This window comes from Cygnus olor, chromosome 7 (genome assembly GCF_009769625.2).
Source record: "Cygnus olor isolate bCygOlo1 chromosome 7, bCygOlo1.pri.v2, whole genome shotgun sequence".
NCBI lineage: Eukaryota > Metazoa > Chordata > Aves > Anseriformes > Anatidae > Cygnus > Cygnus olor.
Window position 1 is genome coordinate 23,632,920 of NC_049175.1, and position 27,427 is coordinate 23,660,346.

General features: G+C 66.8%; 1 protein-coding gene across 4 annotated transcripts; it reads left to right on the top strand.

Moving 5' to 3' along the window:
- Positions 1-26,424, top strand: LDB1 (LIM domain binding 1). 4 transcript variants are annotated; one of them, XM_040563504.1, is made up of 11 exons: positions 1-240; positions 22,075-22,177; positions 22,663-22,707; positions 22,927-23,002; positions 23,274-23,376; positions 23,571-23,743; positions 23,951-24,073; positions 24,227-24,310; positions 24,573-24,696; positions 24,858-25,006; positions 25,384-26,424. In XM_040563504.1, exons 1-11 carry the CDS (start codon positions 216-218, stop codon positions 25,612-25,614), a joined length of 1,236 nt encoding a protein of 411 aa, XP_040419438.1. In that variant the 5' UTR covers positions 1-215; the 3' UTR covers positions 25,615-26,424. The 4 variants fall into 4 exon arrangements, with proteins under 4 accessions (XP_040419438.1, XP_040419440.1, XP_040419441.1 ...); XM_040563506.1 differs by having other exon boundaries at positions 22-240; positions 24,858-25,000; XM_040563507.1 differs by lacking the exon at positions 1-240 and adding an exon at positions 13,475-13,553.
- The last annotated feature ends 1,003 nt before the right edge of the window (positions 26,425-27,427 follow it).

The window sequence follows — 27,427 nt, forward strand, 5'->3', positions numbered from 1 at the left end:
CCCGCCCGCGCGCTCCCGCCGCCGCCCGCCCGTGGCCGTGCCCGCGGCCGCGCGGGGCTGCGCGCACCCCCCCCGTCCCCTCCCGTTGTCCCCCGTACCCCCCCCCCCCCCCCCAACGCCGTTAACGGCGCCGGAGCCCGCGGCGCGCCGTCCATGCGAGACCCCCGCGGCCCGGGCAGCGCGCAGCGACCCCCGGCAGGGCCAGGCATGTGAAGATGTCAGTGGGCTGTGCATGCCCTGGTGAGTGCGGGGGGGCCGGGGGGGGGGGGTCGGGGTCCTCGGGGCTGGGGGCCGTTTGTGGGGCTGGGGTCCCCCTGGTTTGGGTGCTGCGGGCTGGTTATGGGGGCCGGGGTCCCCATGGCCTGGATGCTGGGGGCTGTTTATAGGGGCTGGGGTCCCCCCGGTTTGGATGCTGGGGTCTGGTTATAAGGCCTGGGGTCCCCATGGCTTGGATGCCGGGGTCTGTTTGTGGGCGCTGGGGTCCCCGTGCCTTCAATGCTGAGGTCTGTCTATAGGGGCTGGGGTCCCCCTGGTTGGGGTGCTGAGCTCTGTTTATAGGGGCTGGGGTCCCCGTGCCTTGAATGCTGAGCTCTGTGTATGGGGCTGGGACCCCGATTGTGGGGGCTGCCATCTGGCCGTGGGGCTGGGGTCCCCGTGGCTTGGATGCTGAGGCCCTTTTACGGGGGTCCGGACCCCCAGCGTGGGTGCTGGCACCCCACAGCATGTGGTGCTGGGACCCCCGGCCGTGGGTGCCTGCAGCAGCCCCGGTGCCGGGACCCCGCAGGCAGGGTGCTGCGGGGGTGCCGCAGCGATGGGTGACCCCGAAGAGGGGCAGGGGGCGCAGCTCCCTGGGGCGCCCCATGTGGGTGAGGGGCTCTGGGTGCCCCCCACTCAGCGGGGTTTGGCCGTGCACCCCCTGAGATGTGGGCGCTGGGCGCCCCGGCCGGGCCTGAGCAGGGGGTGTGCCGAAGTGGCGAGGTCTCGGCGCGCTCCAGGGATGCTCGGCGAGGCGGCCGGCCTGGGGCTGGTGCTGGGGGGCTGCAGGGGGCTGCGGAGGGGGGCTTGGGGGGGGGCCGCCTGGCTGTGCGTTGCCCGCTCCTCGGTGCGGGATGCCCTGCGCGGGAGCAGCAGCTCCTGGAGGGGAGCGGTGTGACTGCTGGAGCCTGCTCCGGTACCGGGTACCGGGCGGCCCCGTGCGCTGGGTCCCAGGGGGGGGGGGACGTTTTTGTGGTGTCTGGGGAAGGGGCTGTGCGGTTTCCCGTGCTTGGTGCGGCCTTGGGGGGTGTGTGTAGGTCCACAGCGGGGACACCGCTCCCTTGGGGACCTCGGCGGATGATGGCCCAGCTCCGAGGATGGCTTTTGGTGCCACCTTGGGTCCCTGTCTCCCTCGGGTGCCCGGCGGAGGACCCCACGGCCCGCTGGCTTTGCTGCTGGGGGGGCTTTTGGGGCAGCGGGCACCACAACGCTTGGGGGCACCCCGCGGGGGCACGGTCCTCGCGCATCCCCTGCGCCTCCCCCGCAGGGGTTCCCAGCCGGGGCCTTCCCCGGGGGCTGGGGGGGGGGGGGGGGGGAGTCTGGGGGTGCCCCCGCGCCCCCTCCCCGGTGCTGCCCGCGCCTCCCCGCCGCGTTTCCGTGCAGGCAGGCGGCCCCTTCCCCCACCGCCTCCTCCATCTCCCACTGGAAGCTGCCAGAGCGCTGCTTCCTCAAGCAGAAAGTCACGTGAACCTGCCTCCCAGCCAGGCCAAACAGTTAAAGCACCAAGCCCCGGCAGGCACCGGAGGGCACGGGGAGGGGGGGGCTCCGCACGCCTCCCCCACGGGAACCCCCCCCCCCCCCCCCCCCACACACACACACTTCGCACCCCGGCCTTGGCGAGGGTCCGGCTGGAATGGGGCGAAGGCAGAGCCCCAGCGCCGCCCCCTCCTCGGCACGGGGCCCCCGCGGGGCTGGCACGTCCCCCCCCGGGAGCTGGCCCCGCGCCACCGGGAATGTCGCCGCCATGTTGGCGGGCGAAGGGGTGCCGGGGGGGTGGGGGTGGGGGCCCGGAGCATCCCCGCGGGGGGGGCTTCGTCATCGTCGTGTGGGTGTCCCCCCCCACCCCGCTTCTCGCCACCCGCCCCCGGGTGTGTGCGTGCGCGCGGGCCCCCCCCCCCCCCCCGCGTGTCCCCTCCCTGCCCACCTCCGCGGGCTGGTGGCACGTCCAGAGACTTCCCCGCTGGCCGTGGGCCCCCCCCCCTCCTCCCTGCCCCACCCCGGACTGTTTATCGGAATATAGAAAAAACAAGCTCTGCCGCTGGCCCCCTGCCAGCCAGAAACATTTAATGAGCCGCTTTGCCCAGGCTGCTCTTCGGGGCTGCATTAACTTGGAAGAGTTTCCTGCCTGGGAGATGCCGCGGAGGTGTGTGGGGGGGGTGGTGTCTCGCCCCTGAAACGCCCCCCTACAAACCGTGCCCCCCCCCCCCCGGGGGTCCCTTGTAGGGTCCCCTTTAGGCCCGTACCGTCCCATACCCCGTGCGGCTGTTCCCGTGCTTTGCGGCAGGATGGAGGTTTGGGGCAGGGGGCGAGGTGCCGCTGTCCCCGTACCCGAGGGCGGCGGGGACGTGCCGGGGGTGGTTTCTGCCCCCCGGGGTGGTTTCTTCCCCACGGGGACGGAGCCGTGAGCACGGGCGGCCTGGCAGGCAGCACGAGCCAGGGGAAGTAAACACGAGCTGAATGGAGCCGGAGGAGGCCGAGGCGGCGGCCGCCCTGCGCCCGGCACCGTGCCACCGTCCCCGGGGCCCGCTCGGAGCCGGGGGCTAGCAGCCAGGCTCCCCGCGGCCAGCCCTCCGCACCGGGCAGGCCTTGGCACCCGGGGTCGGCGTGCTCTGGGCTGTTATTTTTTTTTTATTATTATTATTTAAAAAAAAAAAAAAAGAAAGAGGTGGTGATGTTTTCCGCCATAGTAACGGTGTTGGTGCCGTGGGGCCCCCGGGGAGGGGGGAGCAGAGGCGCGCTCCCTCCTCCCTCGCAGCCCGCAGGGAGGACGCAGCCCTGCCCCTGCGCGGGGCTCCCGGCCTCCCCTCCCTGCAGGGCTGGCTCCGGCAGCCCTCTCCTTTTGCAGCGGGGAAGAGGCTCACCCAAGGTCGGGCAGGCAGCGGGTTCCTCGAGCCTGAGCGCAGCCCCGGGCTGGCGGCGAAGCCCCGAGCCGCCCTGCCTGCCCCCGTGCCTGTTTGCACGCCCTCGCGCGGGACGGAGGGCGGCCCTCCGAGTGCCCCAGCGGGGTTTTCCTTCCCGACACGCTTGTGCCGTCGCTTCAGGCCCTGGGGCACGAGGGCTGACCTCCTGGAGGGCCGTGTGTGGTGGGGACGATGCGCAGAGCAGGGCGCTGTCAGCGTGCCCGAGACCAGGGCAGGAGCAGAGCCCCGCCGCGGTGCTGGGGACAGGGGGAGGGCGCTGGTATCCCCCCCCACCCCCCCACCCCGGGGGGCTGCTTCCCTCCCTTCTGCCGAGCTCGTGCGGCGTGTCCCCGGCTGTCACGAGGCCGAGCCGCGCCACGTGCCTCCTGCGACAGATGCGCTGGGAAGGGACGGCGGCACGCAGAGCCGAGGCTGAGCGCTGCGGCGGGGAGGTCAGGCAGGCGAAGAGGGTGTGATGGGAGCCAAAACGCCCCCGCTGGTGCACCCGGACAGCGGGGGGGGGGGGGGGGTCCTGCTGCTGCCGGCCCCTTGCCATAATTCAGGTGCAGTGTGGGGTTCCTGAGGCCTCATCCCGTACAGAGATGAACTCTTCTGCCCTGCAGCGGGGGCTGCAATGTGCAAATGTTTTAAAACGTGGACTGGAACTGCAGCCTGTCCCCTGCCCTCTGAAAGCCCGGGGGCTCTGCTCCTGACCCCACAAGTCACGTTATTGCCTCGCAAACGCTGCTGAGCCTCGTGCCCGGCACCTCCACCGGTGCTGGAGCTGCATCCCCAGCACCCCGCGGGTGAATCGTGCCGGTCCCGGCCCCCTCTGCGAGGAATGCGCCGCGCCGGGGAGAAATGGGGTGCTGGGGCCGGCCCGGGGGGAGGCAGGTGAGGAGGGAGGAGAGGCAGCTGTGCGCTGAGCCGCCCGGGGAATTCCCACTGCCCGCCGTCCTCCGGGCTGGGAGCGGGAGAGCCGGGAATTCACCCGCCTGGTTGGGTGCCTCCCCGCCCAGAGCCGGCGGCGCTGGGGGAGAGACCCTCCCTGAACCGCCCCCCCCCCAAAAAAAAAAAAAAAAAACACACCTCCACGGCAGCACAGCCATCGCCTCCTGCCCTGCGCCTGCTTGGGCGCAGCCGGCCCCGCGTGCCAAGCGGTGGGAGCCGTGCGCCAGAGACGCGCCGTCCGTCCCCGGCCCTGCCGCAAGCCGCCGGAGGTCACCGCGGGCTGCGGGCCAGGGCTGCGGGGCAGGCAGGCTTCTCCTCCGGGGGTTGTGCTGTCGCCTTGCTGGCCGTGCTCGGGTGGAAAATGCCGTTCGAGGTGCCTTCGCGCGCTGTGTCGCATCCCTGGGGGCAGCAGGGAGTTGTGGCCGCCCCAAGCTGTGCTCGCCGGGGTGGTAAATTGGGGTTTAGGGTGCCCGGGTGCATCGCAGCCGCGTGGCGCGGCTCCTCTGGGCCTGTGTGAGCTCACCCCGCTGCCAGCTCAGGTTCGTTTGGGAAAACTTGGGTGGGTTTAATGGTGTACCAGCGGGCCCGGTGCTGGGCGTCTGTCTGCTGGGCTCTGAGTTTATTCCAGAAATGGCATTGTCTGCTCCTCCTGAGCCAGCACTGTGAAAGCCGGTGCCTTGGGGGCAGCCCTGCAGGGGCGAACGGGTGTCAGCAGCAGGATGGGACCCCGGGGCGGTGCCCCAGCCCCCCGGAGCCCTGGCGATGCTGCAGCCGTGATGCTGGGCCGGGTGGCCGCACGTCCCCAGGGAGGGCAGGCAGGGACATGGCGCCTGCTGCACAAGTGGCGGTGGCGCGGGTGTCTCCTGCCTGTCCCCCCGCACCTTCAGCTCGCTTTCCCATCTCGACTTCATGCCGCCCTCTCTCTTTCTCCGCACCTTCGCTGTGGGATTCCCCCGGCCACATCCGTGTCGCTCGTTCACACGAGGGCACGCACGCGTGTGCGCAGCGACGTGGGTGCCGGGGGCCTGCTTTGCGCGTGGTTTGGGCACGTCCCTTTGCTGTCCGGCTCCGGGGCGGCTGCGGGAGCGGGGAGCAGCGGGTGCCCTGGGGGGACTTTGGCAGCCCCGGAGCAGGGCAGGGGCTGGGTGCCCCCTCCCCGGCCCCCCGGGGGAGGCAGGATGGGGCCGGTGACCGTTATCAGCCCGCCTGCAGGCTGAGGCTGTGGTTTCCTGCTGTTGCTGGAGGGGGAGGGCGGTGGGGAGCTGCCGAGCCCGCTGCCGGCCCCACCTGGAGCGGGGAGGCGAGGAGGGGCGGCTGCCCGGCACCCCCGGAGCCGTCCCTGTGGCCGGGGTGTCGCTGGCAGTGTTTTTGGGAGGCAGCACGGAGGTGCAGGAGCGTGGCCGTGCACGTGGGCTGGTGCACGCTTGTGCTTTGCAGCGCGGGCACCGCCGTGTGCCGGGGCATCCCCTGTGGGCGCAGGTACCCGCAGGGCTCTGCGCCCCGTCCTGCTGTGCCAACGGGCACCGGGAGGGGCAGGACCCCGTCAGAGCCATCGCGCCTGGCTCCCCGTTGCCGTTCGTCCCCTCCCCTCCCAAACCGGTCGCTCCCAGGACGAGCACGGGCGTTAGATCGGGGCCTAATCTCCCAGCTGCCAGCCCCTGCCCTGCTCCAACCCCACCCTGCCCGCGGGGCCGCCGATAACGCCCTGCCCGCGCCCGCGGGGCCTTGGAGCAGACGGGGGGGGGGGGGGGGGGGGGGGGGGGGGGCAGCTCCCGGGGGTCTCCCAGCGCCGGCTGGGAGGGCAGAGCAGGGGGCCCCCTGCTTTCTGCAGGAGCCGCCGGCCCTGGGCCCCTCCTCCGCGCCGAGGGGCTTGCGCCGGGAGCGCAGCCAGGTTTCCGCAGCGAAGCCCAGGTTGGGGCGGCCGCCGACGGAGCGGCGTTGGGACGCCGGCTGCTCCGGGGACAGCGAGGGGAGCGGGGTGTCAGCCCCCTGCTCCTGCTGTGCGCCAGGCCTCCGTGCTGCCGCAGCAGCGTGCGCAAACCTCTGGCACGCGTCCTCCGTCGGCGGAGATGCTGCCAGCGTCGTGCGCAGCCCTTGGGGCTCCTCCGGAGGGCTGGGGGCCGCCCCTGCCGCCCTCCCTGCGGAGGGGTGCAGGCACCCAGCCCCAGCTCCTGCCTCCCTGCCAGCGGGAGCGGATCGCAGCACGCTGCTTCGCCGGGCGCGGGGCAAGCCCGGGCGCCTGGACCGGCGTGCAGCGACCGGTCTGCAGCTCGCCCGCCTCGGGCTGGAGGCTGCCGGGCTGGGGAAGCGGGGCGAGCCCGGGGCAGGGCAGGCAGGAGCAAGGCGGCGAGCGGGAGCGCTGCTTCCGCGGAGCTGAGCCCCTGACGGAGCCCGCCGTGGGGTTTTGGGGAGCTGGGTGAAGCGGTGCTAGGGAGAGCGGAGCCTGCGGACAGGCGGGGCAGGAGCAGGGGGCCGTTTCCCCGCGGAGGTGCCCGCGCTCTCCTCGCAGCTCTGCGCCGTGCCGAGCGCTCTGGGGAGCCGCGGCGTGCAGCGGCACCGTGCCCGCCGTCGGCGTGCGTGCCGCAGGAGGCTTCGAGCGGCGGCGAGCTTCCCCAGCAAAGCCCGGGCTGTCCCCAAAGTCGGGGCTGTGACCCGGAGCCGCGGGGGCCGGGAGCCACCGTCCCCGTGCAGCGGTGGCCGTGTCCCTGTTTGGCCTAGCTGGCAGAGCGGAGGCAGCTGTTAACAGGAAGGACACACGTGTTAGCGACAAAAACACGGCAGCGAGAGGAAGCAGAAGCGATGCATTATTGATAGAGCTATTTGATGCTGCTATATTCGGAGAGCTGCTTCGGAGCGCTCGGCAGCACCGCGCGAGGGGTGAGGGGAAGGGGTGGGCTCTGCTGGTAGAGTTACCTGCGGGAAATAAACCACGGGGGAAATAAACCACGGGCGGCCGCGCTCCCGGGAGGAGTCCCACGTGTGGTCCTGGGGGGTTTGCAGCATCCCTCCCAACCACGCCATGGGGATCGTACAGGGGTCCCAGTGACCCCCACGCGTGGGTACAGGGGGATTGGCGTCCCCCTCTTGCTTATCTTTGAGGAGCAAAAAATCTATCTTTGTAGTGGGTGGCCGCTTTCAGTGGCGTAAATCGACAGGGAGCAGCAATGCGGGGCCCTGCTGCAGCTCTGGGAGCAGAGGGGAGGGGATGGAGGGAGCGCAGCACCAGGGACCTTGTCCCCTCCCTGCTCAAGTGACAGTCCCCGGAGCAAGGGGGCTGGGTGTTGAGCCTGTGCCTTGCTTTTCCCCTTAAGCAGCTCCTTTGGGGTGGGGTCGAGGATTTCCAGCCCCTCAGCGATGCTGCCTGCCCCCCTCTCCACCTGGCCCTGGGGTGCTGGTGGGGCTGCCCCAACGCCTCTCTCCATCCATCGCAGGATCCCAGCCCGGCCGGGCTGCAGGGACCAGCCCCAGGCCAGGAAACTGGCTGTAAAACGAACCATTCTTGTAACATGAGAGAATCCACCTGGAGCGTCTGGAGTCGTAAACCCCGCGGTGCTGGCAGGCTCGCCCCGGGCCGCTGCCAGAGGGGCCAGGGCTGGCGGCCGTGGGTGGCCGCGGCGGGGCCACGGAGCCTGCGAGTGCAGGAGCCGGGGGTCGGGGGCAAGGCTGAGCCCTGGGCTGGCACCCAGTGTGCCCCTCGGCACGAGCAAGGCGGTGGCCGCTGTGCTGGAGGGACGGGGATGGGTTTTCCATCGCCTGGATTGTTTTTTGTGCAGGATGCGCGTTGCGGCACCTCCAGCACGGCGTGGGAACGCAGCGGGCGCTTCTCCGGCGGCGGTGCCGCTGCGAGAAGCCCCTCGCCAGCAGGACCCGCTACTACCTGCGTGTGGGCTGCTCCTTCTCGGAGCCAGTGGGCAGCCTGACGTCCCTGTGCACCGCTTGTGTGCCCTGCGCCCCTCGTGGCACCTTCCTCCAGCTCCCCTTGCGAGGCAGGCGGTGGGCACGCGCTCAGCGCGCACGTACCCAGGTCTTCCTCTTTGCTCCCCGCGTGATGCTCAGGATCTGCCCCCGTAGTCAGCTTCTCCCGCAGCCCCCGGGCTTTCCCTGCGCGCCTCGGTGTCTGGAAATGGTTTTGTTTTGGAAGGGTTAATCCCGGGAGCCCCCAGGATCTGCCGCCTGCCCAGCATGAGTCATTGTTGAGTTTCCAGCCTCCCCCAAGCCTCTCTCCTGGGGAGCGATGGAGCCGTGCCTTCTCCAGAGAAAAAGGGGGGCCCACCTGCCCCAGACACCCCCTTCATCCAGGCGAGGGAAGGGCCCCTCGGGGGAGGCAGAGAAGCAAAGCGGATTTCCATTTGAAAGGCGGTAGCTTTGTGGTGGGGAAGGATGGCTGTGCCTTCCCCAAAGGGGTGCTCCGGGGTGCGCGCTGCGCCTCCCCGCTGCGGGCTGCGTCTGCGTGCGGGGGTGCCCCGCTCTTGCCATGATTTGGATGAATCCAGGATGTTGGGAAGCGCCAGGCCGGTCCGTCTCCCCGTTGCTGTTAGTGCAGTTTGCACCGCTAGCAGGTTTTTTATTATTGTTATTTTTTATGTGGGCGCGTCTCTGCGTCCCCGCTCGGTGCCTGCGTGCGCCGGGGCGGGCAGAAGGCAGTGAGGAGGGCACCGGGTCTCAGCACGGGCACCCTGGGCTGCAGCTCCCATTCCATGCCCCCGCTGCCTTGCGTTTTTCGGGGGGACATGGCACACGAGGCCAAGAGCCCCAGAAGGGTGGGAGGCCGGCGTGATGGCACCATTGCCACATCCCGCGGAGCAGGAGCGTTGTGCCAGCCGCCCCTGGTCCGGCTGGCAGCGGGAGAAGGCTTGCTGGGGGCACACAGAGGTGCAGAGGGTTTTCTTCTTGCTGCCGTGTGTCCTGCCTGCGTGCAGCGTGCCCTGCTTCGCTGGGCTGTACGGCTGGCACCAAACCTCCCCTGCCGTGGGGATCGGAGCCGTTGGAGCGTCCACGGTCCCCACCAGGGATGCGTCCTGGTGCTGGCTCCTGCTGCACCACCGGTGGGCGTCCCACAGCCCCGGGGACAGCCGGAGCTGGTGATGGCCCTGCCGTGCTGACAGGGGATGTTTGCAGCCCTGCTGGGCTTTGGGAAGCCGGGGCAGACATGGGGCCCACGCCTGGGGGAGAGCAGAGGCTGGGCTTGGGGGGATCCCGTCGTGGAAATGCGGGGAGCTGGAATCGCCCCGTGCTGCGGGCGAGAGCGCGTCGCGAGGAAGGGGCTCCCCCAGCACCACCACCGCCACACACGCTTCCCAGCTGCGTCCCAGCCTTTCTGCTCTCCATCCAGCATCTATTTAATTATTAACTCGGCTATAACCATAAACAGCTGGGGCTGCTGCAGCCACGTGGACCAGTCCAGCGCTGTCGTCAGAGCCGAGCAGGGACACGTGAGCAGTCCCGGCGGGCTGCTGAGCCCCGGGATAAATTGCTCGGGGCATGTTTGTCGTGGATGTGCTGGGCTGTGGAGCCCACGCACTGGTGGGTGCTCCTCTCCGAGCCCCGTGGCCGCGGCACAGGCACCAGGAGCAGCTGCCACGGGGACGAAGCATCCCTCTTTGCAGTATTTTGTGCCTGTGGCTGTGTCTGCATCGTGCAGCCTTGAGATCCGGAGAGGGAACAGGGCATTTTAATGGCCAGTCTTGACCAGGAGAGCCGTGCCAGCTCGTAGCTGTCACCGGTGTCACCGCCAGCGTGATTTACTGGTCTAATGACAGCAGGTTGTGGCCTCCCAGAGCCCGGCTCACCCAGATGCAGGCTGGCAGGAGATGCGCAGCGATGGGGCACTCAGCGTCCCCCGTGCCCCGTTCCTGGGCACTGCACGTTTCCGTGGCATGGACGGCGCGTGCCCATCCCGCTGCGCCTGCCTCTTGCCGAGCTGCCTTTCACGGGGCTTTTCCCTCTGTTTACCCACAGCACTGCTCGCTGTGGCTTTGCCTGCGAGGTGACGAGAAAATGAGGCTGGAGGCGCGGTGGCTGGGGAGGCCACCCCCAAAACCTCGTGGTGCTGGACGAGGTTTCCGCGCACACCCTGCGCGTGCTGTTACAGGGGAAGGGGATGCGTGGCGGGCCCCACAGCTCTGCCTGTGTTACCCCACAGCGGCCGCTTCGGGGCAGGGAAGGGGCGTGGGAAGGTGTGCGTGCCCTGGGGCGGGTGCACGTACGTGTCCGGGGCTGTGCCAGGAGCCGTGCAAGCGTGTGCCGGCCCGGGAGCCTGCCTGCAAGCGTGTGTGTGCAGGGCGAGACGCACGGGTGCGCGCATGCGTGCGCCTGTGACTGCTGCATGCACCGAGCCTGGGTCTCCCACGTGGAGCTGGGGGGGCTGTTGGGGCACGGGGCAGCCAGGCTGAGCTTTGGGATCTTGGCCCAGGAGGACCCAATTCGCCCGTGGGGTTACCCAGGGGCGCCCAGGCTGGGCTGATGGGCGTCCACAAGGACAGCAGCGGCGAGGAGGACGCAGGGTCAGCAGGGCGGGTTGCTGCAGAAATGCGGCTTTCTGCACCCCGAAATGACTTATTTATTTTTTATTTTTTTGACAGAATTAAAATTTTCACCAAAAAAATCCTAATTGGAAAAATTTAGAGTCTCATCAAGGAAAGGAAAGCTTGTGGATGTGCTGTCCGTTGCGAAACGATGCGTTTTACTTGTCGTGCCACCTCCCCAGTGAACTGCGTGGTGGTTTTTTTGTCTTACCAGAAACCGGGGGAAAGGGAAATAAGTTTAAACGAGGAAACCCCTGAAAAACTTCAAAGAAAAATCAAAGCAAACTAGAGAAAAGTAGACTTTTATTGAAACGTTCACGGGGAAAGAAATATTTTCCAGCTGGTGCCAAGCTCAGCCCTGGGCTGTGCTCGGAGCCCTGACGAGCTGCGCTGGGGGCGCCTCTGGCTCATCTGTGCCGCCGCCCGGTGCGACGGGCCAGCTTCGCCCAGCCTGCGCCCTACCTACCTTTGGTGGGTACCCGAGCAGCAAAAAGGGCGTCCGGGGGCTTGGTCGCTCAGTTGCCAATTTTTTTTTTTTCTTTTTTTTTTTGTGGTTTATTTTGTTCGGGGGGGTGCTGGGCGGTGGGCTCGGGCTGCGCCCTGGGCGTGAGCCGGCAGCAGCTCGCAGGCAGCCGCGGCGCTGCCGCCCGTTCGCACGCCGGCGGTTTCTCCTCCCAGGCGTGGAGGCGGTCGGTGCGATGCTTGGAGGCGTCGTTGCGCGACAGCCCTGGCTCTGCTCAGCCAAATAAATAACCACCGCGCCTTTCTGGCCCCTCTGCTCGCACGGCGCCCGTCCTGCACCTCCCTGAGCCTGAGCAGTGTGCAAGGGAGGTTCCCAAGGCACGGATCAAACCCCTGCCTTGGGGCGCAGTGCACGGGGCCCATCCTTGAGCTGTGCCTGCAGCAGGACCTGCAGGCGGGCAAGGGGCAAACGCTCCTGCCTGGCGCTGCTCGGCGGAAGCAGGACGAGGGGGGAGAAGGCAGGGCGCCTGCCGGGTTGTGTGGCTGAGTGCGTGTCTGTATGCGTCACCTCCCGGTGCGTATATATGGGTTTGTAAAGCGTCTTTTGGCACTAAGTCTTTGAATGGGTGAGCGCGAGCAGCGTCGATTAAAAGTTTTAAGCGTTTGGGCTGGAGCCTCAGCTAGTCCGTGGGGCTCGGGTCTGCCTGCGGTTTGTTCCGGGCGCCGAGCATCCCTTAGCGGAGCGGTTCTCCGCTGCCGGCCTCGCGGGGTTGGTCCTTATGTGCCTGAAAGGAGGCTTGTGGGGGGACCGCCGGAGGCCCCTCTGCTGGGCACGTGGAACGTGGTGGGTGGCAACGTGGCTTTCGTGTACGTAAAGCGGGTGGCCTTCCGTTTGAGGGTATAGGTGAGCGTGTGGAGGCGTGCGTGGAGAGGGAGGCGCACGGGGGAGCGCACAGATGTGGGCGCAGGAGGAGCGTGTGTAGCTGTGTGTGTATAAAGGTGGGGGTACGGGGGGGGTGCACAGACACGGGTGTGGATGTGGGGTACGGGGGGTGTGTATGGACGTAGATGTGGGGGTGCAGGGGGTGTTCACGGATGTGGGTGTGGACATGGGGTTATGGGGGTGTGCAGAGGTGTGGCTGTAGACATGGGGGTGCAGGGGGTGTATATAGATGTGGATATGGACATGGGGGTGCAGGGGCTGTATATAGATGTGAGGGTGGACATGGGGGTGCAGGGGGTGTATATAGATGTGAGGGTGGACATGGGGGTGCAGGGGCTGTGTATAGATGTGGATATGGACATGGGGGTGCAGGGGCTGTATATAGATGTGGATATGGACATGGGGGTGCAGGGGCTGTATATAGATGTGGATATGGACATGGGGGTGCAGGGGGTGTATATAGATGTGGATATGGACATGGGGGTGCAGGGGCTGTATATAGATGTGAGGGTGGACATGGGGGTGCAGGGGCTGTATATAGATGTGGATATGGACATGGGGGTGCAGGGGCTGTGTATAGATGTGGATATGGACATGGGGGTGCAGGGGCTGTATATAGATGTGAGGGTGGACATGGGGGTGCAGGGGGTGTATATAGATGTGGATATGGACATGGGGGTGCAGGGGCTGTATATAGATGTGAGGGTGGACATGGGGGTGCAGGGGGTGTATATAGATGTGGATATGGACATGGGGGTGCAGGGGCTGTATATAGATGTGAGGGTGGACATGGGGGTGCAGGGGGTGTATATAGATGTGAGGGTGGACATGGGGGTGCAGGGGCTGTATATAGATGTGGATATGGACATGGGGGTGCAGGGGGTGTGCACGGGTGTGGGGGTGGGGATACAGGGGGTGTATACAGAGGTGGACATGGGGGTGCAGGGGGTGTGCGCAGATGTGTAGACAAGGGAGTACAGGGGGTGTGCACAGACGTGGATGTGGACAAGGGGTGCAGGGGGCGTGCAGGGATGTGGATATGGATGTGGGGGTGCAGGGGCTGTATGTAGCCGTGGATATGGACACGGGGGAGCAGGGGGCGTGTGCCAGCCCGCCCCCAGCACCCCACGAGCAGCGCAGGACCCCAACCCTCCAAACTTCCAGCCGCCCTCGGTGGCGAGCAGCGGGCCATCCCCCTACCCCCCCCTACCCCCCCAGCACCCCCCCAACCCCCTCCCCCTTTACGCGCCCGTCCCTTTCCCTTTGTGCCGGTGCCGGCGGCGGTGCCGGTGCCCCGGGGCGGGGGGGGGGGGGTGGGGTGTGTGTGGGGGGGGGGGGGTGCGCGCGGCCGGCAGCGGGCGCGCCGCCGCCGCAGCCATTGTGGGGTCGGCGCGGCGCAGACAAAGGAAGCGCCCCGCGCCCCGCCCCGCCCCGCCCCGCCGCCGCCCCCGGCCCCATGGCGGCCCGCAGCCCCGCCGCGCTCCGACCCCCGCCCCAGCGCCGCCGCCGCCGCCCGCCGTGAGTCCCGGCCCCCCCCCCCCCCCCCCCGCCCCGTGTCCTCCCCCCCCCCCCGGGAAGTTTCCTCTGCGCGCCCCCGGAAAGTTGAGAGCGGAGGCACCGGCACCCCGCCGCCCCCCAACCCCCCCCCCCCCCGGTCCCTCTGCGCGCCCGGTGCTCGCCCCGTTTGGCCCCGGGTCCGTGCCTGCCTTCCCGAGCCGTGCCCCGCGCTGCGTCCCCCTGGCTCCCCTCCCCAGCCCCAGCCGGCTTTGGCTCCTGCTCCTGCTCCCCCGTCCGTCCCGGGCTCCCCTCTTCCTCCCCCGTCTGTCCCCAGGTCCCCCCCCGGCTCCCTCCCCGTCCCCTCTCCCCATCACCCAGGTCCTGCCTCTCGGAGAGGTGCCCCCGTCCCCCGGCGCTGCCGGCAGCCCTCGTGCCCCGCTCCGTCCCGACCCGCAGCTCCCTTTGTTCTTCCCCCGGCTCCTTCCCTCGGCCGAGCCCCCTGACAGCTGCCCCGCGCCCCCCCCCGGTCCCCCCCGCGTCCCCCCCGGGCACGCTGTCACGGGGGGCTGCGCGCCCACCTCTCCTCCCTGCCCGCCGCAACTTTGTCCTCAACCCGCAGCTCCGAGGGTCCCGCGAGCGTCTCCGAAGCACCTCGGAGGGAATGAAACGTCCGAGGGGTGCCAAAGCGGGGGCGCTGCAAGAGTTTGGGGTTGTGGGAGCAAGCAGCTCGTCCCTGCCGATAGACAAAGCCTTTCGGGGCCGCGGGGGGGGACACGGTGTCCTCGCGGACAGGGGACGCCACGGGGGGAGCAGCACCTGCGTGTGCGGAGGGGGCTGCGGTGGGGCGCCCTGCTCGTGGGGCTGCCTTTGGGGCTGCTGGGGGGGGTTCCCCTGAAATCCCCCCACCGGACCGCCCCGTGGCGGGCTGCCCCGACCTCCAGCGGTCCCCGGGACGGGCGATAAGATGAGCGCCCCGTGGAACCGGCCCCGTGCGCCCCAGGCTCTCCGCACTCGGGCTGCTCCCGTTTCCACCGCGGCAGCCCCGTGCTGACGGAGGCTTGGCACGAGCTGCGGGGCCGCGAGCCCTCCTCGCCCGTGGGGCTCCCCGCGGCCCGTCCCTGCGGTTTCCCGGGGAGCTGAAGCGACTCGCCCGGGCAGGGGACTGGGTCCCCGCGCCGCGCCACGGGGCCCTCGGGCTGGGCAGATAATTTTCCCACTGAAAATCTCGGTTCTCCCACGCCTCTCCCGAGTGGCCGGGAGAGAAGAGCCCCGGAGCTGCCGCAGGGTTGCTTGGCTGGGACGTGGCGCTGGTGGCTCCAGACGGGTCCTGGGCGATGGGCGAGCACAGGCTCAGCTGGGGACGTGGCCAGGAGAGCGGGGCTGCAGCACGATCCCGAAAGAGAAACGGGGTGAAGAAGGGCTCAGGAGGGCAGCCGTGCCGCGAGGGTCCCTGGTCGAGGCGTGAGCGCAGGACTGTGAGGCTGCGGGATCCTTTTGGGGGCTGGAAAACTTTCTTCCCTGAATCAGCGCGGCTTGTTCTTCCGTCCTAAAAGCGCCGCCCGGGATTACAGGTCAGACCGGCGCTCCTCGCGGCGATGTTGGGGCAGACCCCGTGGCCTTCAGCAGCAGGTGTGGGAGCAAACCCTCCTCACCGGGCTCTGCCGGCGCTGTTCTCGCCGTGCACCCCGTAGCGCTTTGTCTCGGCAGTTCTGTAGCGACTCCTCCAGAGTCGGTCGGATGTCAGCTCTCACGGTTTGTGTTAAGTCCCGGTGAATTTGGATGTCTTCTTTCTTTAAAGCCTCGGGTTTTGGTGTGTTCTTGTTGTGGGAGAGCTGTGGTTTCCTCTAAAGGAGGAGGGAACGTGGTCTTTGCCCTCCTGATGTTGTGGAAATCCTAAATCTGCGATCCAAGCACACCTTGAGGACTCGGGAAAGAAGTGCTGGGCAGAAAGGTGTGTGAGATGTGTTGTTTTAAAAAAGAAAAGTTGCGATCCGAGGGGAGAGAGGCTCCCGTTGGGAGGTTTGGCGATGCGGGGTTTTCCCTGTGGTTTGCTGGGGGCTTTTCCCCTTGGCCGCAGCCGATGTAAAATAGGAAGATGCCAGTGAAAGGATGCAAAAGTTCGGTTATGAGCTAAGGAGCCTTTCACCGGTGACACGGAGCCTCTCAGCTTCTTTTGGAGACCGGTGAGAGCAGGCAGCAGCGTCCTGCATCCCTCATGATGTGGGGAAGAGGTGGGCCAGATGGGCACGCGGACCTGTCCCTGTCCCACGGCTGGCAGGGTGGCACCGCTGGACGCAGCAGTGATCGTCCCCAAGCGTTCTCCGTCACCCTGAACTGCGGCAGCGTGGCAGCGTTTTCCTCCAGACCCTTCTGGCCGGCCCTGCGAGCATCTCGGCTCCTTTCGGAGGGGCTCTGAACCGTGTCCAGCATCACCGCCGCTTGTGCCGGACTTCTGCGCGCCTGCAGCTCTGCGCCGGCGTGCACCCTGCCAGCGCTCCGAGCACCCCGCCACGAGCTCGAGGTCTGCCCGAAAGGACAAACCACGGCTCCTGCACAGTCACGGAGCGACAGCAGCGCTTCTCCTGACCGCCTCTCCTTCGGAAATCTCCCGTCCTCCGAGTGACCCGGTGGGCAAGGTGCTGCGGACGTTAATTGCTCCGCGTGGACGTTAATTGCTCCGTGCGTACGTGCGCACCGGTTGCGACACCTGCGGCGGCGAGGCCGGCCGTCCCACCGGTTGCCCTCCTGGCTGTTGTTTCGGGCAGGCTGGTCTTACAAGCGGGGGTGCCCGGGCAAGGTTGGCCCGTGGCTGGGCAGCAGAGGTCGAGGTGCTTTCTGCAGAGCTTCGCTCCTGGGTCGGGGAGCTCCCCCTGGGCCACGCGTGCCTCCGGAGTCGATGTGGCCCAAACCCGTTGCTCTCTGGGGTTTTGGCCCTCCCTGCTGCAGCGCGGTTTGTGCTGATCAGTCTGCCGGCTCTTTCGGGATGGGAAGGGGGCTTCAGCTCCTCCGGCGCCGCCGTGCTATGTGCAGGGGGGTGCTGGCGCCGTTGGCAGATCCCAGCACGACCAGCAGCCCTGGGAAGTGCCAGACGGCCCCAGGCGGTGTTGTGGGTACATCCAGGGGCTGGTTCCCCTGCCTCCAGCTGACCCCGGGGTTGCCTCTAGGCACGGGGCTGTGATATTGCTCCATATGAGGGCGGTGAGGACAGCAAGCGGCCTGGTGTCAGGCTGGAGGGATCCCGAGCACTGTGCCAAAAGCCCTGACACCAGCCGCAGCACGTGCTGCCGGCGAGGCAGCACCACGCAAGTCCAGCAACCGAAAGCGTTTGCTCTGAGATCTAGCACGGGCTGCTTTTGCTCGGTTTAACCCAGGACTGATGCTCAGCTCGGGCAGGCGGTACTTCGCAAACAGTTCCGACGTGGGCAAGCTCCCACCGTGCTCCTCGTGGTGGTGCTCGTGCCGTCCCTGCTCGGGGCGGGTGTCCCACTGGAGGCGATGCCCCCGCGTGGCCCGTCCCCGTCCCCGGGCTGCAGCTGGGGCACGACATGGAGCGAGGCGGCGGCGGGCGGCGGGGCTGCGTCCCCGGGGAACTACGCGTCCCAGCGTGCAGCGCTCGTTGCTCCTCGCCGCGGCCGGCAGCGAGCGGAGCGTTGCATCCCGGGATTGCCAATCTCCATGCGCCACGTGGGGGCTGACAGCCTCCCTCGGCCGCGGGAGCAGCGGGGCCGGACGGGCTTTTCTCTGCCTTCCCCCCTGCCCGTCCTCGAGGGTCCCTTCCCCTGCTGGAGCCGGGGGCTGGCAGGCGGCAGGGGACGGGAGCGGTCTGTCACCGCGGCTCCAGCCCCCGCGGGAGGATCCTGTCCCTGCTGAGAGCTGCCCCGAGCAGCAGCCACACGAAACTGCAGGGATCGTCTTGTTTTCTTGTGCTGCGTGCGTGTAAGGAGCCGTGAGCTGTGGCAGAGGTGCTGTCTGCGGGCTGTGGAGGAGCATCACTGCGCCTGGCTACGCTTGTGTATTTCTCCTTGCTGCCACAGTCTAAAAACCTTTGAAAATGCAAGTCCTGGTTTGTCAGGAGCGTTGGTCGCTCTTTTTCCCCACGGGATGCTGACGAGGGTTTTCTCCAGCCCTGTGGTTCCAGCACCGTGGTGTCTGTTTACTTCCCTGCGCCGTCCGCGTGCTCGCAGCGGGAGAAGCCGAAGCCCAGCCCCGAGCATCCTCGCTTCGCTGTAGGAGCCCTGGAGGTGGCAGGGCCCGAGGGTGGAGGGCTTTGGGAGGGAAGGCAGAGCGGCTGGAAATGTGAAAGGCCGCGTTCCTGAGGCTGAAATCGGCGACGTTTGATGAGGGATCTCTCGTCCGAGACAGCAAGATGAAAGGAACAATTAGGGACAGTGGGATACGTCCCTGAGCGTCCCAGGAAATGACTGGCTCGTGCCAAGTTGATAGTAGCGGAGCTGAAAAGTGGGTTATCTGCGGGATTGCATCTGGGGTTTGCAGCGCTGGAAGCGATTCAATTTTCAGACTGTTGTGCAGCTGGCAGGGCACGCTCCCTCCCGCTTTGAATCTCCCTCCACGCGTCCGGATCAGCTGCGGTCCTAACCACGAAGGGGGGCTCCTGCTAGCCCCGGGTGCGAGCCGGTTACCCGAGAGGCGAGAAGCCTCCAGCACCCCTGCTGAGCACCCGGCCCCGCCAGACCCCGGCATCAGAGCAGAGACCGGGGCACAAATCCACATCCCAAGATTTGTGGCTTGGCCGAAACCTCTCCGGAGTGTCCGAGCTGCTCCGGGGACGCACGGCGAGAGGCTGGGGGATGGAGCGCCGTGGAAGCGCTGGGGCGTGGGAGCTTCCCAGCTGCGACGGCTTTTTAATCAGCCCTTCCCAATTCATCTCCCGCAGTCCAGATCCGTCAGGCTGCAGTTAATTATTGCTCTTCTGGCCGGCCGCTGTCCCCCTGAGTTTCCAACTCCATCAATAGCGCCTGGGTTTTCCCTGCTCCGGCGCTGATGTGCTGGGGTGCCACCTGGCGTGTCCCCCGCGTGTCCCCAGGAGGAGGCTGACTAAACGGGGATCAGGGAACCCGACATGCTCAGTTTTCAGCCGTACAGCTCCTCGGGCAGCTCGGCAGCAGCGAACCAAAGCACTTTTGGGAGTCCCCAGGGCTGCTGTGCTGCAACAAGTCGCTGGGTGCCGGAGGTGAGGCCGCACGGTGCGGGCAAGGAGGCAGCTAATGGTCGAGATAAGCTCGGAGGCTGCTCGGATGTGGGCACAGCTGCTGCGTGGCTCGAGGAAAGTGAGAATGTAATCCTCAGGACAGGCGGTGCCGTGGGTTTTGCCCTGCTGCGTGTTGGTATTTATTCTGAGCTGCAGCAGGAGGTGTCGCGTGGTGCCTTGGTGTGTGCTGCCCGGGTTCCCTTTGGTTCGACAGCATCGCTGCTTGCAGTTGCCCTCCCCATCCCCTCCTCTCCGAAGAAGAGGAAGAAGGGATGGAGAAGCAGCTCTGCTGGGACACACCGTGCACCGCTCCGTGTGCTTGTGCCTGTTTTGACCGCTCTGGATGCTTCTCTTTGCTTCTGCCCCCCAGCACCAGAAACCCTCACCGGACGAAGCCACACGAATTATTTGACCCGAGTGAGAATTGCCACCCTGCGCCCAGCTCCGGATAGCGCCCTTGCCAGCAGGGCTGGGCTGGGAAGATGGATTTCCTGCCTCTATCACGGCTTCCACACCCCGGCAAAGCAGCGCCTGCGAAACAATGCCGCTATTTACACTTTCAAGCCTCGTTAGGCGGCCAGGAAGCGGGCAGGGAGCATGCCGGGAAGCAGCGGCAGCCCTCGCACGAAGGCTCGCCCCTCTTCGCCACCGGCTGCTGGGAGGAGCAGGATGCTCCCTGCTTGAGCAGGGCCTGTGGCCTGTGCTGGGCCGTGCTTCTTCCCTTACACTTTCATTTTTGTTAATGTCTTGCCTTGTTCCTGAGCTCTGCTTCTTGTGCAGAAAGCACCAGTGCTCCCCAGCTGGGGAGGGAAGGCTCCTCTTGGCCAGAGGGCACTGGTCCCTGTGGCGGCTGCAGGTGTGACAGCGAGGTGCTGGCGCTGCTTTTGGTTACTCAAAGGCCGTGCTCCTCAGCTCTGGGGGCTGGTTTGGGATTTTCCATCCCATTTCCAGCTGTGGGGCCGGGCTGGGACGCTCAGCAGAACAGGCGGGCGAAGCGGAGGAGAAGGCAGACAGAGCGCTGGGCACGCCGGCTGGTACGTGGCTTCCTCGCGGAGCACCCCGCTTCCTCTCCCCGGACGCATGGAGCTGCTTCCCCGCCTCTTCCCGGAGCTCGCATCGGCCCCGCACGGTGCGGGTGGGCTGCCCGCTGCCCCCGGGGGTCCCCTCCTCCCGCGCCGCGCCACCCCACGGGACCTGCCCGGGCCGGCAGCTCCCTCGCCGCAGCCTCAGCCGGATTTTCCTCGCCGACCACGTGCGCGTTCTCGCGGCGCCGAGCCTCTTGCCGGGGGGGAGAGCGAGGGTGGGGAGGGGTCCAGGACCCCGTGCCCCTGGGGTTTGCAGCACAGCGGGGGTAGCGGCGGCATCGCCCCGAGCACGCGGTGCGCTCCGTGCCTGGGTGAATATCGGCACCGGTGCTTCACAAAGTCGTGGCCTTGTCCCGTGTACCGCTGGTAGCGTGTGTGTAGCTGCGGTGGATTTAGCACTTGGGCAGCCCGTAGTCAATCTCAGGGCTATTGTTAACGTTATTTAAAACCACTTAACGTGGCAGCGTATTTTATGCTGTGTTGAAAATAATACTCGGTCAGGGCGCTGGTGGTGCTGAGATCACGTCACCGGCTCCTCTCCCTCCCCTAGCTGCTGCGACAGGCCGCTTAGCAGAGCCCCCAGACTGATCCTATCGCTGCCAAATCTGCTCGGGGTGGAGCAGGGGTCTGTCCTGGCTGTCGGCAAGGCATCAGGAGCAGAGCAGGCAGGGTTGGATCTCCCCCCGTCACGCCATCCTGGGAGACCGTCCCGTGCCCACGGAGGGTGTTTGTGGTCTGTGGCTCAGCTCAGATCCATGCACGGCCGAGAAAGGAGAAATACAAAATGCAGGGGCCCTTGGGGGCTTTTTCCTCCCTTCTCTCATCGATGAATAAAAACAAAACATCAGAGGACGAGATCTGCTGGTTCTCTTTTTCTCGAGGACAGTGACCAGAAGCAAGCAGAGTTCAGCCTCTCGCTGCTGCTTTCTGCGCGTGATGGATTGGCTCGTTTTAGCCAGAAGACACTCGCCTTTGGAAAGTTTCCTGCGCATCAAGCGCGCTTCAACTTAATGCCATTCAGCAGCAGCAAGGCGGCGAGGAAAATGCTGTATTTCTAGCGTGGCTTCAGTTGAATTCTAATTTCCATGGGGCACAACTTGACCGGGATTGGAGCAGAAAGCAGAAATCCCCTAGCACCAGCACCGACCTCCGTGGCAAATTTTTTTAATCTATGACGATGTAGGTGGGAGCGAGGGGCTGCGCCCCGCTTTCCTTAGGGCTTTTTGCTCCCGTTTTCTGCCCGTTGAGGACGGAGCCCTTCCCCGCAGCCCGGCCGCGCTCGCTGTGCACGGGCCGGTGCCGCGGCACCACCGGGGATGTCCCCGCGGCGGCGGGGCCGGCCGAGCCGGTGAAACCGGTGCTCCCTGGCATCGCGCCCGTCCGGGCCGGCCCGTCTGCCTGGCTGCCCGCCGGGGCCGAGCCCGAGCCCTCGCCCGGCCGCGGGGAGCGGCTCATCCCCGCCGCACGTGTCTCGGCGGCGCCCGGCTCGGCGTGCCGGGTCCTGCCGGCAGCGGGGCGTGCCGGGGCGCTCCCGGGAAGCCGCCGGGTGGGGGACCGGGAGCGTGGGAGCCCACCCTGAGGTCCCCTGGGGAGCCGGGACACGGGGTGCGGGTGTCCCTGACTCCCTCGGGTCGCTCTCGGGTGGCAGCGCGGGGTGCCGGGGGGCGGCGGGGATGGTTTGTGGCGTCTCCTTCCATCTCGAGCCCGGCGAGCGCCGGGCTGCCTGAGTGGCAGATGGTGGCTGCCTGGGGACCCGCCGTCCGGGCGATTATTCACCCGTCTCCATGGCGATAGAAAGGTCAGCAAAGCGATCCCCTGCGATTCCCGGGTCGGGGCGGCAGGATTAGGAGCGGCGTGGAAGGGCTGGAGGGGGGATAGGGCCCGGCCTGCTCGGTGGCATTCCAGCTGCACCCGTCCCTTGGCACCGGTCCCCGAGCCCTGGCCGGCTGAGAACCGGTGAGCTCTGGGCACCCCGTGAGCTCTGGGCACCCGTGGGTCTGTCCGGCAGCGGGGTGAAGCAGAGGAGGGATGGGGCTGTGTCACCGAGGGCTTGGCCTCTGCAGCGCAGCAGCGTCCTGCCTTTCGGGTCAGGGCACCTCCCAGCAGCTGCATCCCTCCTCTTCCTCCTCCTCCTCACCACGGGGATGAGGCAGGGGTGTCCACCCTCTCCAAACATCCGTCCTCGCGGGCTGCCCGCGGTCGGTGCCGGGGTGCAGCCGGCTGACCCGCGCCCTCCCTCTCTCTCCAGGCTGTTCCTCTAAGTCATTCAAGCTGTACTCGCCAAAGGAGCCCCCGAACGGCAACGCCTTCCCCCCCTTCCACCCGGGCACCATGCTGGATCGAGATGTGGGGTGAGACGGGACTCGGGGAGGGGTCTGCAGGGTTTGGGGTTCTGTGAACCTTTGGCTCCCCAGAACTTTAAGGTGACTGCAGCTCGTGGAGTTCAGTTAGTGCAGGGGGAGAGATGGGACTGGGTGGAGAAAGGGTGACATTTGGGATCAAGGGGGTCCCAGGTCCCCAAGCGCTGTGGGACCAAGCCCCTTGCCAGGCCAAACTCCTGGGATGACCCAGGGCAGGGAGCAGTCAGCCAAATGCCCCCTTTTCCAACCCCAATCCTGCCCGGCTGCGGAGGAGCAGGGCACAGCTCCCAGGAGCTGTGGGACAGGTCCCTGGGACCGGGGAGCAGAGCCCAATTTTGGGGAGCGAGTCACTCTGCGGGGCTGTCGGACGTCAGCGTCCCGACTGCTTGTTGCTGGTGGCAGGGAAGGGCAGGCTGGGGAGGGCAGGGGTGGAGGTGTCCCCATTGCTGACCCGGCTGTGCTGCTTCTCCCCCCAGCCCTACTCCCATGTACCCACCTACGTACCTGGAGCCTGGCATCGGGTAAGCACGGGGGGGCTGGGGGGGGGAGCGGGGAGCCTGCCCCGTGCATGGGAAGGATGGGGGTGCCCTGGAGGGTGGGCATGCTGCTGGCCTGTGGGGACTTATGGGGGGTGCTGGGGCTCTGCCCAGCCCTAAAGGGGGGTTGTGTGTCCCCGTCTCTGTGTCCCCCGTGGCGGGCTGCCTCCCCAGTCTGACTGCTCGTGCTCTGCTCCCTGGCAGGAGGCACACGCCGTACGGCAACCAGACCGACTACAGGATATTTGAGCTCAACAAGCGGCTGCAGAACTGGACAGAGGTGGGGAGCTGGAGGGGAGGGTGGCCGGGGGCGGGGGGATGCTCCCAGCTGGGCGTGTTGGGGACAGGGTCCCTCCGGCAGGGTGGGGACAGAGCACACGCTCCGAAGGCGCTCTGTGCTTCCCATCCTCACAAGCTGTGTAAGGTCTAGGAGAAATCCCCTTGGCAGCAGGGTCCTGCTTGGCCAGGGGACAGCCCCTTCTCTGCAGCCCTCCAAGGGCTGAGCACGGCACGGGGCTGTCTGTGACCCGGCATCTCTCTGGCACCCCCAGGAATGTGACAATCTGTGGTGGGACGCCTTCACCACGGAGTTCTTCGAGGATGACGCCATGCTAACAATCACTTTCTGCTTGGAGGATGGACCAAAGAGATACAGTGAGTAGCAGCAGAGCCGGGCTCGCAGCTCACCGTGGTGCTACGCGGGGAGGTGTGGGCAGGGGGTCGGAGCTCAGCTGCCTCCAGCCGTGGGGTCTGGGGGGCCCTCTCCATGTGCACCCCCAAGGAACAGGCGAGCACACCCAGCTGAGCCAGGTTTACTGACTTTTATCTTCCTCCTTTTCCCACTCCAGCGATCGGCCGGACTCTGATTCCCCGCTACTTCCGCAGCATCTTTGAAGGAGGGGCCACAGAGCTCTACTACGTGCTCAAGCACCCCAAGGAGTCCTTCCACAACAACTTCGTCTCGCTGGACTGCGACCAGTGCACCATGGTCACCCAGCACGGCAAGCCCATGTTCACCCAGGTACCGGCAGCGTCCCCTTTCTGCACAGGTCCCCTGGTCGTGCGGGCTCGTGGCTTTGGCTTGTGTTGGGACTTGTACCAAGCGTGGGCAGGCCAAGGGGAGGGCGTCCTGGTGTGCAGGAGCAATGGGTTCCCGGGGGGTCTGGGCTGGGGGAACGGGGTGGCAGCGTGTGCCGGCAGCGTGTGCCTGACCCTTTGCCCTGCCCAGGTGTGCGTGGAAGGGCGGCTCTACCTGGAGTTCATGTTCGACGACATGATGAGGATAAAGACGTGGCATTTCAGCATCCGCCAGCATCGAGAGCTCATCCCCCGCAGCATCCTTGCCATGCATGTGAGTTCTGCTCCGGGGGCGAGGTGGGGCTGCCGAGCTCCTCTCCCTGCTGTGCACGAGGGCGCCCCTCCTGTCCCCCCATCACAGGCTGGGGCTTGGCGGGGGACAGTCCCCAGGCGGGACACAGCTGAGCCCTGTCCCTCTCGCCCCTAGGCACAGGACCCCCAGATGCTGGACCAGTTATCCAAGAACATCACCCGCTGTGGGCTCTCAAACTCCACACTCAACTACCTCCGAGTAAGTGTGCAGGGAGCGGGGGGGGACAGGACCTCGGATGCCCCGGGGCAGCCGTACCTGCAGCCAGGAGCAGGGCAAGCTGTGCGTGGGGGGATCTGGAAGAGGGGCAGATGATGCAGAGCAGTGGGGCAGCAAATCTGCTAGAGCCTGCGAGCTCCGTGTGTGGCTTGGGTCGGTGCAACACGGACGGCTGCGTGACAGAGGGGCTCCTGTTGGGACCAGGGGCACTGCGTCTAACCCCGAGCCTGTCTGCTCCCCGCAGCTCTGTGTAATCCTAGAACCAATGCAGGAGCTCATGTCACGGCACAAGACCTACAGCCTCAGTCCCCGGGACTGCCTCAAGACCTGCCTGTTCCAGAAGTGGCAGCGGATGGTCGCGCCGCCTGGTGAGTCTGCGCTGCCCGCCGGGCTTCTCGGCGCAGATGGGAGGAGGGCAGCGAGGCTGTCACGGGAAGAGGTGGCCCTGGTAGAGGGGGTTGTAGAAAAAGGGTTGGGGGGGCACCAGCTGCTTCTCTTTGGGGCTGACCACCTCTCCCTCCCGGGCCAGCGGAGCCAGCGCGGCAGCAGCCCAGCAAGCGCCGGAAAAGGAAGATGTCGGGGGGCAGCACCATGAGCTCCGGCGGGGGAAACACCAACAACAGCAACAGCAAGAAGAAGAGCCCGGCCAGCACCTTTGCCCTGTCCAGTCAGGTACCTGTAAGCATCCCGTTTCCATTCTCTCTTCCTTCCCCGGGGTGGAGGGGAGGGCTCCCAGCCCCGGGGAGTGGCTAAGGGGAGAGCCCCAGGGCTGCCTGTCCGAGCCCCCCAGCCCTCTCCTGGCGATGGGGACAAGCAGGGGGGGCAGTCCCCAGGACCCCCCCTCGGTCTCAGCCCCTGCAGAGAGCAAGTCCCAGCCCAGGGACGGGGGGGCTGCAGCTCCTGAGCACCACCCAGGCGGTGCCCAAACCTTGGGGCTGGCGATGGGGGCGAGGAGCCGGTCCCGCGGCTGGGGAAGGGGCTGCGGTGTCGGGGGCGGTGTGGCGGCCAGGGCTCCCCCCACCTCGATTATGTTTCGGGACCGTCTCCCCTTTCAGGATGTGATGGTGGTAGGCGAGCCCACGCTGATGGGGGGGGAGTTTGGGGACGAGGACGAGCGGCTCATCACCCGGCTGGAGAACACGCAGTTCGACGCCGCCAACGGCATCGACGACGAGGACAGCTTCAACAACTCGCCCGCGCTGGGGGCCAACAGCCCCTGGAACAGCAAACCGCCCTCCAGCCAGGAGAGCAAGTCAGAGAACCCCACGTCGCAGGCGTCGCAGTAACGGCCCTGCGGCCCCCCTCAACCCCCCCGCGGACTCAGTCCAAACCGATCTACCTGTACATTTGCAACGGAGAGTGACTGGGAAGCGGCGAGGTACCGGGGCGCACCGGCGCCGCGCGGCCGGCGGGATGCACGGCCGGGGGCGAGCCCCAGCCCTCTCGCCCCCTGCCGCCCCCCTGCTTCCCCTCCAGACCCCAGCGCAGGGGTGGGTATCCGGGGCTGTAGCTTCGTTATTCCCCCCTTCTCCCTCTTCCTCCCTGCTTCTGCCCCGGAGAGCTTCTCATCGTCCCCTCCTGGTGCGCCCAGCCCCTGCCTGCTGAATGGGGGGAGCGGGGGCGCAGCCGCCCTGCGTTGGGGTCCAGCCCAGCACCGCGACCCTCTTCCTCCTCCTCCTCTTCCTCGCCCCGGGTCTGACAGCTGGGGTTTGCTGGGCAGCAGCCCGCAGGGTTGGTCGCACATCTCCAGCCCGACCTGGGGCTGGGGGGGGTCGGCGAAGGACAAAGCCCCCACCCAGGGGTCAGATCCTGCTGCGCTGGGGGTGCTGTCAAGGATCTGGCATTTCCCCGCTCTCCTGCCCCCCCCACTTTGCTCCCCATCCCCTCTCTCGCCCCACAGCAGGGCCCACGGGGACTGTGTACATAGGAATTGCCTGGCAGGGAGGTGGCTGGGGGGCGCGGGGGGGCCCGAGGCCGCAGGTCTGTGCCGGTGGCCGGTGCCCTCGCTCCGTGCCTGCGGCCCCTGCGTTCCTGCCTGGAGCACCCTGGCCACCCCCCGGCTCCCGGTACCTCCTACTTTTGTCTTTTTTTTTTTTTTTTTTTAAAAAAAATAATATTATTAAAATTGTAAGTTTAAAAAAAAAAAAAAAAAGATGGGAAAAGCCCCCCCACACCCCCCTCCCCTCGCCGGTGCCCCCCCTCCCTGCCCTGAGCGCTCTCACCCTGTCCTGACTTTTGTACAGGCTTCTTCTCTTGGGAGTCTCGTTTTATATCCAGTTCGGAGAGCTTCAAACCAAGGAGAGACTTTGCAGACTTCCTTTCTAATCCCTCCAGGGGGCGGGGGGCATCCCCCCCGCCTCCCTCCTCAATGTAAATCTTGTGTGCTGTTGTCCCCGCTGCCCCCCCCCCTCGGGTTCGTGTACCTCGTGCTTGTACATTTCCGCGCTGTAGACAGTGTGTACGATACTGTTCTTTCAATGTGTTATCACTAGAGCAGGTGCCTCCATTGATGTTAGGGGAAACAACGAGAATAATAATAATTTTTTGGGTTTTATTTTTTTTTTTTGGTTTAAAAAAAAAAAAAAAAAAAAAAAAGGAAAAAAAAATTTCCTTCCAAGGCTTCTTCCACAGAGAAGACAGGAGGCGCCTGGGGGGGCGTTTGTACTCACCAGCTCCCCCAAACAGCCTCGGTGGTGCATTTTTGGGGGAGCCAGGGCCCCGGGCTACCCCCCCGAGGGGGGGTTGCAGCATGTGCTGCCCCGGGGGGGTGGGCCGGGGCTGCTCCGGGCAGGGCTGGCTGCTGGGTGCACGTGCGTGTGCGAGAGCGTGTGCGTGCGGGAGGGTTGCGTGTGCGTGTGGAAGGGAGCCTGGAGCACACGGAGCAACCCTGCGGTTTGGGGGAGATGGGGGGGTCTGCACCCCCTTCCCTTCGCCAGCCCCCCCCCCCCCCAGCCGGTGTCCCCTGCTGCCCCGTGGGGCTGGGGGCTGGCTGGCACCATCGGGGGACCCCCCGTGAGCGTGGGGGGCTGTGGGTGCAGCAGGGGGGCCGCCCGCACTCTGTGTCTCTCCCACCCGTGGCTGAGATGGTGGGGGGGGTGG

Excerpts from the sequence above, each read along its gene's own strand:
- LDB1 (XM_040563504.1), top strand. The coding sequence starts at position 216 with ATGTCAGTGGGCTGTGCATGCCCTG. Across the intron at positions 241-22,074 it reads AGTGGGCTGTGCATGCCCTG|GCTGTTCCTCTAAGTCATTC; the intron begins GTGAGTGCGGGG and ends CTCTCTCTCCAG. Across the intron at positions 23,377-23,570 it reads GGATGGACCAAAGAGATACA|CGATCGGCCGGACTCTGATT; the intron begins GTGAGTAGCAGC and ends TTCCCACTCCAG.